At 37.4% G+C, this 12,141-nt stretch overlaps 1 protein-coding gene across 1 annotated transcript; it reads right to left on the bottom strand.

The window, feature by feature from the left end:
- Window positions 1–9,139: 9,139 nt before the first annotated feature.
- LOC104432662 (probable WRKY transcription factor 70) lies at window positions 9,140–11,278 on the bottom strand. Its single transcript, XM_010045152.3, has 3 exons — window positions 10,787–11,278; window positions 10,376–10,480; window positions 9,140–9,868 (listed from the first exon to the last, which is right to left on the bottom strand). Exons 1-3 carry the CDS (start codon window positions 11,155–11,157, stop codon window positions 9,325–9,327), a joined length of 1,020 nt encoding a protein of 339 aa, XP_010043454.2. The 5' UTR covers window positions 11,158–11,278; the 3' UTR covers window positions 9,140–9,324.
- Between the last annotated feature and the right edge of the window lie 863 nt (window positions 11,279–12,141).

Below are 12,141 nucleotides of genomic sequence, written 5' to 3'. Positions count from 1 at the left end.
ATATATTGTCCCTATGTTAGCAATTCCTAATTGCCTTGTGCTCAAACTATAAGTGAAAGTGGACCATTTTAGACCAAAGAGGAAGAAAGACCAACGATCAATATCGATGCTCCTAATTTACATGAGTCAAGACACTTTATTAAGATATTCAAGGATAATTTAATACTCTCGATTCACAATTGACCTTATCTTTCAAAACATAATTTTCTAGAAAATAACTCCCGAAATAGATTTCCCTCAAGACAATTTCCCAAACTAGACTTTTTCATGTCACATCAGCCTAAAGATTGCCTTAGTCATCACCGCTTTCATCCTAATCACTTAAATCTCTCTTTACATTATTAATTTTTAACCTTTTCCATCACTTTTATAGTGTCACATCTATAAATTCCCGACCAACAAGTTCTATATAATCCAATAATTTATTCGGACATATGTTGATTTTTCCCCTTAGCTTTTAGTCAAGATCATCACTTATTCAAATTAAAGTTTTAGTCAAGATTATCACTTACTCAATTAACATTTTAGTCTGTCAATATTATCACCCATTTGGAAACCAATCGCCACTAAAAGTTTGAAGTCATAATTTAGTCTAGAAGTATTTGCCCTATCAATGCCTAAATACTTGACAAACACATACACAAGGAGAAAAGACGAGTTCAAAATATGAAACAAATGCTACAAGAGAATACCTTCCAAATCCATAAGCATATATGGAGAAGAGAGGAGGGAAAGCTTAGGAAAAAAAAAATTAGCTGAGATTTTCAGAAAACAAGCTATTAGTTATGGCATTTTTGACACAGCTTTTCGTGAACGCACTTTTGCCACGGTCCAATACAATAATTGTAAAGGGATTCCGACACCCATTAATTGTAGATCTTGTCAAGAAGCTATTGTATATTTGACGCGATTCTCGTGAGGCAAATTCCAAGGAAATTTGACAAATACTAAGTGGGTGTGAATTACTCTCTTGTGAGAAGTGACACTTTTATCGAGCACAAACCCTTATAAATCCTATCAATCATAATTTGATTTTCTCATTAAGTATGCTATTTGGTTTTACTTAGGAGTTGTCACAAACTTCGTATGGGCCGATTAGAGATCAACTAAAACATGGGAGCCCACCTTACTTCCATAGACCAAAGATTCATGAGCCCTGAAACTTAATTATGCAAAAATTGTCCAATGCCTATTGTCAGTAACTTTTTCTCTTTTAGGAAGCGGTTTGCATACAATCTTTCCCTTTTTTTCCCTTAAAACATGAAAATCTAAGTTATCATGCATGGATATTCAAACAAATAAAGGTCAAATCAAATAATAAGAAAACAAGTGAAGCAAAAGGAAATAGGAAGGAAAAAAGAAAAAAGGAGGAACAAGTTTAGGGAAATTTTTTTTTAAAAATTGTAAAAACCGTCTATGTCAATATTGATCATGCTACGTAAATCATGGTACTGAATGGACAGCCATGTTAGCAATTTCTATTCAAAATTAATCGAAATGACTATAAAATCGTCAAAAAGTTTATGATTAAATTAAACAATTTTAAAAGTTTAGGACTAAATTTGTCGTACGAGAGGCCAACAAGGGCAGCCCTAGCCTGAGAGAAACCGGTGGAGAGAAAAAAAGGGAAAAGACAAAAAAGAAAAAAAAAGAAAAAATAATAATTAAAATGGAAAATATATTAAACCATTATTAAAAATTGTCACATAAATGACAATCATGCCATGTAGGATGGCAGCGTCAACATTAGCTATTTCTAGTGAAAAATAGTTGAATAACTCAATTAGTAAAACATGAAAAGGCTTATGACTTAATTAGCACAATTAAAAGGTTTATAAATGAATTAGTAAACATATAATAGGTTTAGGACAATTTGGAGAATTTTCCCCAAGGTTGCATGAAAATAAATTTGCCAATTGTTGCCAACGAAAGATCAAGGAGAATCATTTGCATCACAATACGATATAATGGTTCTAAGGATCCCTGAAAGAGTGCAACAACCGCATGCTTGAAAGTGAGATTAGAACATCTCCGAGGTGATTGGTTTTTTATTTTTCTTTTTTTGGTAAGTTTATTATCTAAGAGATCTTCAATCTATTCCTGGCAAAATTGTAAAACTTCTTGATCCATTTGTGCTGGCCCAGCTTTAGTAGGACTTTGTTTTTTAGGAAAATCATATTCATAATGTAATTCAACAATGTGTTTTTTTTTTCTTTCTCAAAATGCATCGGCTAAGGAGGATCAAAATTATTTTCAATGTGTGATTTAAGAGGGTTATTTTATTATTGCTTTTTGGTTCAGGGAGGTTTATTCTGTCCTAATGAACTCTGAATCTTCTTTTGGAGTTGATTTTCTTTAGGGAAAATTTCAAATAAAGACTTGAAGTGCCCTCATATTCTCAAATAAAAGCTTAAAGTTGACTTTATTTCTAATAATGGCTTGAAGTAACTATATCAATATCAAAAAATGACCTAAAGTGGTTATAATTGTTTCAAATAAAAGGGCCTAACCTCGCCGGCTCGCCGATTGGCAAAAAAATTCTGGGTGATTCAGGAATATTTTTATTCAAACACAATTTAAATTTAAATTTAATTATATTAAAACTTTAAAAATAAAAATTGAAAAAAGAAAAAGAAAAATGAGAGGAAAACCAATGGGGCAGTAGCTATGGCTAGTAAGGTCACTGGCATTTGAGCGAGGGCAGATGACCCCACCAATGAGAGGCAAGGGTGTGCTGGCCCTCGTTAGGGACGGGAGAGGATGGTGACCCTCTCCTAGCGAGGACCACCAAGCCAACGTGAGGGCCATCGACCCTCACCTAGATTTAGGAGAGGGTTGCCACCGAGCCAATAAGCCCTCGCCTCTGGTCGGCAAGGGTCGTCGACCCTTGCCAGGTGCCGGTGACCTCATGAGTCATCGCCGCTACCCCACTGGTGATGGGTGGCTCCCACTTGTGATTTCCTTTTTTTTTTTTTAAATTTAGTCTTGTTTAATTTTTTTTTACAAAAAAAAAAATAGAAAGAATGAAGAAAAAGGAAAAAAATTAAAAAGATGAAATTACGCTTCACATCTAGTAAGTTCAAGCCCTTATTTGAGATTAATATGGTTACTTCAAACTCTAATTTGAAATAATGTTTACTTCAAGCCTTTATTTGAGAAGATGAGGGCTCTTTGGGTCTTTATTTCAAACATTCACTTCAAACATTTATGATAGCACTTCAAGCTCTTACTTTGAATTTTCCCTTTTTTATTTATCTTGATGAGACATTTATTTTAGAGATGGCTCTTATTGGATGTTGAAGTTTCTTGTTTGTGGTTTGATGATTAAATTAAAAGTTATTTTCTTCTTTAATGCTTGAGTGTCAATACCTTCGTTCGTGACAATGAAAGATTGAATTAATTATGTGAATGGTTTCTGTTTTTAATTTTGGGATAACTATTTAAAAGAAAGTCTTAAATCTATAGTACAATGGTCAATTCAATTTTAAACTTTCTCATTTTGCCAATTTAATCATAGATCTTTTGAAAAAATTTCCATATAGTTTGTTCGGCAATTTCAAGCTGAAATCACTAAGTTGACTATTTTTGCAATTTTATCTTAATTTTTTTTCCTTTACTTTCATTTTTGTCTTTTTTATTGTTGCTCCTCCACCCTTGTTAAATTTATGCGAGGGTCATGACGCCCTCACCTTGCCCTCATAGCACCACTAGGCGATCGCTACAAGCCCTCAACTCAGATCTACAGGACACTAATGACATGTAGCAATGAAATTACTAATGATGAGAAAAACTACGAATTTCAAATGAAGATAACAATTAATTTGGCAGGATTCGGTGTCATGTTTCTCTTAAGGGGCCGCATAGAGGGGACCTTAAATAGATATGTATATAATGCCACGTTGGAATTGAGAGTTTTGTATTGAAGGTCACAAAAGTTTTTCCCCAAACGATAGTGGTCTTTTCTGGCAAGTTTATGAAAGTAGATTTCCGACAAATCCCAATTTCGGTAAGAAAAGATATGGATTCAAAACACATCATTTTTTAGCTTAATAAAAGAAACGTAATAATTACGATGATGAATATGAATTGACACGGGTTTACAATCTCAATTTAACTCTTCAAAGTACATTATAAGCCTAGTTAATTAAGGTATTAATTATGTCGAAACTTGTTATTAAACTAGATAGGATGTGAAATACTTTTTATTGGTTTTGATGATTGCCTAACTGGGACTTTGGTACATGTACGCTCTTGTGATCTTGTTCTCTACTTGCCTTTGAGTGGAAGCCCTCGAACTAACTCAACAATGGGCTGTTTACTACAGATCCACGTACGACAAGCAAACATAGCTTAGCCCTTGTTGTATTTTAACTTCTAGTTTTGATATTTCAGTCATAACAAGTCAACAACAACTTAGATATCACTAACTTGCCCGTTCCTTCAATTTAATGTTTGTGGGACCGGAATTAGCATCATAATTTGAATTAGTTAGATGTTCAAAGAACTCTGAACACATTGTTGTAACTTGTAAGCATAAAAAAGGTGAAACAAACTTTACCAAAAAAAAAAAAAGGTGAAACAACGTGATACTACAGAGTTTAGTTTAATCGAATCAAACTTGGTGACATTCACCTATAAACTGCATGAGGTTGGTGAAATTATCCACATTTACTTGTGAACATAAACTCAACTTAGTAGCGAGAGAAAGGAACTAAATTCTCTCTCATATGGATGTCTTAATCTATTCAAAGGTTTTTTTTTAATCATACTTTTCGCTTCTCCATTGTTGAGACTGGTTTTTGTCATTTATGATTCTCTTGTCTAAGTGTCATAGTTTTGGAAGGAGGTCAGTATTTTCCTCCTTTCTTGGTTGGATCAGATTTCTCCCTACTATTTTTAATTGGTGGATTATAAGTTATGAAGATTCAAATCTGCAAGTTTAACTAAATTTGAAAACCAATGATGTTAATCTTTAACATTCATCAATAAAAAATGTGGTTGGAAGAAATCAGAAATAAAGGAAGAACATGACCCTTCTAAGGAAATACTAGTCGGTACTAGAAAAAAACCAACAAATCTTTTATCATATCACAAAACAAAAATGAAATTAGTACCTAAACACAGAAGTCTAGGCAGATAACACCAATAATAAGAGATGGCATGTATTAGTCCTTAGGTTTCAAGAGGTGGATCAAGCGAGCATCATCTTTCGGTATGATTGAATAAATAAAGAAATCGTGGCAAGAAATTTTAATCGCGTCCCAATATTTTATCAAGAAGAACAACTTAAAATCGCAAGAAAAGTATTCAAAAAGTCTTAAATTTATTGTATTTTGAACAACTTAATTCTAAAGTTTTCAAAAAAAAATTAGTCAGTTGAATCCTAATTATTTTTATATTTTGGCAATCAAGCTCATTCAGCCAATTTTAACTAGAAATCGTTGATGCGAATGCCAATAATGTCACATAGAATGGGCAACTAATGTGAAAAACAAATTTATAACTTTTAAAAAAATAAATAATGTTTTTACAATTTTTTATTTTGTTTCTCTTTTTATTTTTATTTCTTTCTTTTATTTTTTCCCTACCAAGTCTGATGAGGGTCATGAAGCCTTAGCCCACAATTGGCATGGTTGGGCCCCACCTGTAATCGGCAATGGTTAGCAGCGGCCCTTGCCAAGTAAGTTAGGGAAAAAATAGAAAAAGAAAAAAGAAGAATAAAATAATTTCAAAAACTTCCACGTCAACGCCGATCATGCTAAATAAGACAATCGGCATCCATGCAAGTCATTTCTAGCTAAAATTGATCATATGGGCTTGATTGGGAACTTGTAAAAAGGTTTATAACTCGGTAAAATTAAAAGGTTTATAATTGAAAATTATTAAAGTGCAATAGATCAGGCATTTTTTGGGCAATTTTCCCAAAAATCACAATGTAAATAGTTCCTCGTTATCACAAAGGCAATTTGCAACAGCCGTAAGGGTATAAAGGACTTGATTATACTTTTTGAAAAAAGCTTTAAAAGATAAGTTGATAAGAGTGAAAAAAGGTTTGATTAGGACTCAATTGTCCTTTTTAGACCATTCCATGAAATCTTTCCCTTTATAAGTAAGAAAGGTCTACAGGCGAATGTGGGGGAGAGTTTATTTCTAGCTATGAAGATTCGAGAGTTTAAAGACCAAACTTTTAAAGCTAATAAAGAATGCATCAATTTACCATATCAGGAAGGAGCCAAGGTTTGGTGACACGCGAGAATATGTCTTTTCAAGTTGACCGAGTTATTACAAATGTTATGTTTCTTTTTCTTTTTCTTTTTTTATATGTGTGTCAAAACACACAATAGAATCATATGATAATTTCATTCATGGAGATCACGGAGAGAGAGTTCGAATTCCAAATTGAAACTTTTAAAATATCAATAAAACTCATATTCATTCAAAAACTTAATTGATAAATTATTGACTAATTAAGATATATTTATTGATCTATATTACATTGTACCGTTGATATGAGACTTTTTTTTGCTCAGTACTCTCACCTAAGGGATGGAAGGGCAGAGACATTTGGTGTCCCCTCTAGTCAAGAATTGGGGTATCCTAGTGCACCTTAACACGATATTATTCAGGCTAACGAGATTTAGTAGTTTTTTTTCCTGATGTGACGTGTGTGACTATTCTTTTCATGCGGGATGATTTTCTGATTCATTGTACCGATCTAAAGAGCCCTGGTTAGAGATGGCTCTAGAATAGAATCTGACCATCTAATTGGTAGGTCCATTTCTTGTCCTACATTATTAAGGTCTACAAAGATCACCATCTTGGCTCTCGACAGCCACGTGCTTGCATCATTCATTACCCCTTTTTCCAAGTAATTTCGATGACCGAGCTTGTCCTTATCCCTCGTTCTAAATTTTCTTTTCTAGATAAAGTGGGTATATTCTTAGAAAAAAGACAGAGTGAAAAAAAATATATAAATTGGGTTCGCTACATTATTTGCTTATCTTCAATTTTAAACGATAACAACTCGTGATACACGTCTATGCACACAAGTGGGAACGAAAGGGAAAAGTTCAAAGCCCTAGACCTGAAAAATCATTCCGCTTTTCGATTCGATTGGTCCTCGTGTCCTCGTACGAGAGGACCATGTTGTTAAAGCAGACAACCTCAGTGGTCAATTAAATAAAAAAATGAAAGGGGAAGTTGATAAAATTAGGGTTTTAGTGTCTCTTTTATGACTTGTTTCTTGTCGCCCACGAGGCTTTGAAAAGGCTCTTTCCGAGCGTGGAAACGCATCCCCGTTCACACTTGCACGTCAGGACATGATTAGCTCGATTGGCTACCTATTAAAATTAGGGCTGACAGCAAGCGATTGGTTTGGTGCACTTCTTTGTAAAATTTTCATGTGTAAACATAACACATGTCGTTATCCATCGATTGATGTTTAAATTCTTTTAAACTGATGATGGACACAATAAAAATTCAGATATAATCTTGTGCAATGCATTTTGTTTTAAAAAAAGTTCCGTAAGCATCAATATCCGATGTACACGTGATACATATAACCAGTACATCTATAGGGAAATTATACACGTTTGGCTTGCTCATGTAATCGAGTCTTCAAAAACGTTTTTTTTTTATCAAGTACAATTTAGTATTTTGGGCGAGCTGTCGGCCAAATTTGCCAATGGAGCACATTAAACTCTAGTATGACGTTTTTTGATTTATTCTTGTATATGTGTCGCTAAAGTGATGCAACGTCAAATAAAGTAATAATAAATTAAAGAAAAACCAATTAAGCCATTTAAAAAAAAAATCAAAGTGAGGGTGGGTTTGGCTGATATTGCCTCCCCCATGTCATCAACAAGGGTCAATCGGCACTTGCGCAGTGGTAGCTAGCTATGGGGTCATCACAATGTGAGGGCTTGCAAGCCTCGACCTACCCACCTTGAAGGCCAATCGCCCCTAGCCTTCAACACCATGTTAGCACCATATATGCTCAAAGTTTTTCAAAAAATGCCATATTGTATTTCAGTGCACCACAACAGCAAATTTGCCTAAACGAACATCGGAAAGACTTGATTACATCAAGTTCAAAACATTTAAGACTTGATTATAAAAATTGACAAGAGTTACCACCTGATTGGACATTGGCCAAACCTTTAGAACTTTCAACGTAATTTCCCTCTCAAAATTAATTTTGCCAAAGATAGGTTTTATACGATTCAAGCTTCACTTGGACCGAGTGCAATACTTAGAAGAAAACCCCTTTCCTGATTCTCTCCGTTCCACTTTCTTCAGAAAACCAGATCCTCTCGATCCGGCACTTACGTCCCTATGGCGAGTCCATCTGCCAACGCGGTTCAATCAAAGATAGAATCTTGGGTCAATGCATGAGACGATCCGAATCAGCTTGACGTAAAATGACTCGCATTATCTGAGATGTTTTAAGCCACAAAACGTGTCCCACCGCGAGATAGAAAGACGAATTGTTCCCTTCAAGAGCAGAGAGAAGTGGGGTCGCTCTTTCTCTAAGACGGCCTTTTACATCTGCACAGCTGTTTTCCTTTGATGGAGGGCTATCCTCTCAGTGTACTACATCGTAATCGTGGTATCTGTCGTCAAATTCAACAATCGTCCAAGAAGACATCATGTGGTCTGCATCTGATAAGGTCTAAAAACAAATATTCCTTCAGTCACCACGACTTGACCAGCCCGTTCATGCATTCTCCGCGGGGACCTTGCTGTTGGAGGAATTGAGTCTTCTTCCATTTTGCCGGCAGCATACACAGTCACTTTTTCAAACGAGAATTTTGGATTTGCCCATTTGGGATCAGATGTTCTTGGAATCAGATGAGTTGGTATTTTCTTGGATCGGCGATCATCTGCAACCATTCATGGTTTTTTCCGTGCCTAAAGTGAAGTCGATCGCTGTATATGTACTAAAGCCCGACCCTGATGTCGGATGGACACCATGAATTCAATGGATGTTTCGCCAAAATTGCCAAAGTCAGGAGAAAGTTTTCCACTATCTCTGTCACCGAAGAGAGGCCAGTTTCTGCGCCAGGACAAGAAATGTGATGGTGAGTGGGACCGTGTCTTTTCTGCGTTCCTCAAAGTGAGAGAATCTTTGGCATCGAGATAGACAAAAACCCCATGCGTTTAGTCACAAAATATGTTCCACAACATAGATATCATTACACTAGCAATTATTTGGCTCCTTGTGCCTTTCCTAAACAGACTGCTACATCGGACATGTACTGTACAAGGAAACTAAACTAAGCAAGCACCCCTCAAATTTTGGAAAAAGAAAAAGCTAAACCAAGATTAACATTGAACAAATTCCAGCAGACTATCAAATTCAGAACCCACAATCATGTCGAAGCTATGAGAACTGGACATCACATCCCCTTGATCTGACGACAGGGCCGAGATCTCCCCGGCCGATTCGAACACTGCGTAGTAGTCCGATGACTCGGACTGGTGGTTGTTGTTGTTGTTGTTGTTGTTGTAGTAGCTCTCATCGTCCTGGCAGCCGCCACCGCCGCCCCGGGGTTTCAGATCATCCTCGCCGGGCAGCTTCGGCTCGTGCTTCACCGACGGGAAAGTCGAAGAGGAGAAGGGGTTGCTGCTGCTGTTGTTGTTGTCGTCTTGCTTGGGAGGGAGGCTGGTGTTGAAGCTGACGAGGATGGAGGAGTCCCCAGGGCTCGGCGAGTCCAGGATGAGGGAGGGGGATTTCAGGATGAGGTTCTTGCAGGTGTGTTGGCCCTGGTATATGGTCCTATAGAGGGGCGGAGCGTCCTGTACCTTTTGGACCTGTTTGGTCGCTAGACAACCTTGGTCGATCTTGTGAGTACACCTGAAGTAGTTCCTGCAAATTCCCCCCAAACACAGCTTTAATCATTTTGCTAACAAACATGTAAGAAAATTAACACCCTCAATTCGAGATTCGGGGGTTCAGATGCTTTGAATCCAAAGAATAATTCCAAAAAATTCACATGTGACAACAGATGATGAAAAGCGCTATAGTGCGCTCATCTCAATTAGATTCCAAACCATGTCATGTCATGTCATGTCTTGGTAGAGAGCCAAATTAGAATTTAGTGAAATTAAGAGAAAATTAAGTTGGCCCTAATTTATTAGCACGTGGTGGGCCGAGAGACCATCTAATCTTTTGTTTAATTGTTCATCATGAGAGGAGAATAAATACAGATTAGCCAAGTTGATGAAATGGGTGAGTTTCTTTACCTTGTAAAAGATTCCCGCATAATATTTGTTTTAGACATCAAGCAATAGTTGATTCCACTCTAATTGATACAATAATTTTTCTCCTATATAAGAGAGATCAACCAAACTGAATATATCATTTGCAAAGTACCTTGGGAACTCCGAGTTAAGAATCGCTTTCTGGCCATATTTCCTCCACTGGTGCCCGTCGTCAATCAAATTATGATCCATCCTTATCTGTGTATCCGAAGTCTTTCTGTAGAAAAATGAATAATTCGCAATTCATGTTAGAACTATATACAGATCCATATACATTATTTAACAAAAAAACAGATGAAATGACAAAAGAAAGCTTTTTTTAATCTTTGCAAGTTGGACAAACTCGTTATATTTCAATCACGAGCTGTTAAGATGTGTCCAATTTATGAACAGCAAAATCATCTTTGCTCAAAACCAAAACAAAAAAATCATCTTTGCTAAGCTGCAAGAGATCTGTTCACTTTCACGAGACAAACAAAAAAAAAAAAGAAAAAGAAAAAAACGAATTCCGGCCCTCGATTACCTTCTCTTGTAGCATCCGCGGCGGTCTCTGGGGACCGAGGTCTTGCTGCTCTCCTCGGAGTCCTCGGACTTGACGGCGCAGGCCCTGACCGGCACCTGCGACACCTCGTCGGGCTCGGCGCGGCTCAGCAGCGACAGGGTGTTGTCGAACGACCGGAGGACCTTGACCACCAGATCCTCAGCCGACGCCGGGTGCCGCGCGCCGCCGTCTCCATCACCGCCGTCGTCCCCGCCGGCGGCGGCGGCGGCTTGAGAGAAGACCTTCATGAAGAGATCCCGGAGCTGCTTGGCGGACTCCTGGCCGCGGAGGAGCTCCTCGACGGCGTGCTTGCGGGCGGAGGGGAGGTTCTCGGGCCGAGAGGAGCGCTCCATTGATGAGACGAGAGGAGAGGAGAGAGGGGTCCTGTGCTTTGCTTGGCGAGGAAGCAGTGGGAGTGAACAAAGGAAGAGAGAGAGCCTTAAATGGAAGAAGGGCCAGAGAGAGAAAGAAGAGAGAGAAAGAAGAGAGAGAGAGAGAGAGAGAGGAGAGACGTCATGTGACAGGGGGAAGGAAGGAAGATAAGAAAGAGGAAGCTTGGTGGGAAAATTCCACGACTCGTGGGATCTGGACCGCCCCCCACGCGCGCCGACGCGCGTGGGGTGTCGACGTGTCGTGATGCCATTGCCATTAGCCAATTTCCTTCTTTTTCTCGAAAGGGAATAATCTTATCTGGATGGCATTATTGCTGCTGCTGTTCTCCTGCGTGGATGGGAGCGATGATTTGATTGTCTCAAACGCCACATTGTGCATGTGACTCAAAACTATTATCGAGAAGCCCGAGGTAGATCGGGATATCTTTTTATCAACATTGTTGTTTTTTTCGTATTTGTCGTTTCTTTTTGTCAATATTAAATTGAGCATAACAATACAAATTATAAGGAAAATTCCACAATAAAAAAAGAAAATTGCTTAAAGAATCATAAATCTATTATACATTTGTCAATTCACTCACAAACTTTTAAATTGTATTAATTGAGTATTAAAAATTTTCATTTTGCCAATTAAGTCTATTTGATCAATTTTGACTGGAAATTATTAACGTAATCAATAACCATCCTACATTGTATGGCTAGCCACTGATAACGTAGATAAATTTTAATAACACTTTAATACTTTTTCGAGTTTCATTATTTTATTACTTGTTCTTTTCTTCTCTTTTCCATCTTTTCTTATTTTCTTTACTATGGCCGGCAGGGGTTGTGGAGCCCTTGCTCGCAACTATGATGGTCTAGCCAACGCCAGCTTCACCAACCACAAGCAAGGGCATCGCAACCCTTTTTAAGTTTTTGTATTTTTCTTTTACCTCTTAGCACTAT

This window comes from Eucalyptus grandis, chromosome 1, assembly GCF_016545825.1.
Source record: "Eucalyptus grandis isolate ANBG69807.140 chromosome 1, ASM1654582v1, whole genome shotgun sequence".
In the NCBI taxonomy this organism is placed as follows: domain Eukaryota; kingdom Viridiplantae; phylum Streptophyta; class Magnoliopsida; order Myrtales; family Myrtaceae; genus Eucalyptus; species Eucalyptus grandis.
The sequence above is the reverse complement of the archived record's forward strand: the minus strand, read 5'-3'. Positions and strand labels throughout refer to the sequence as shown.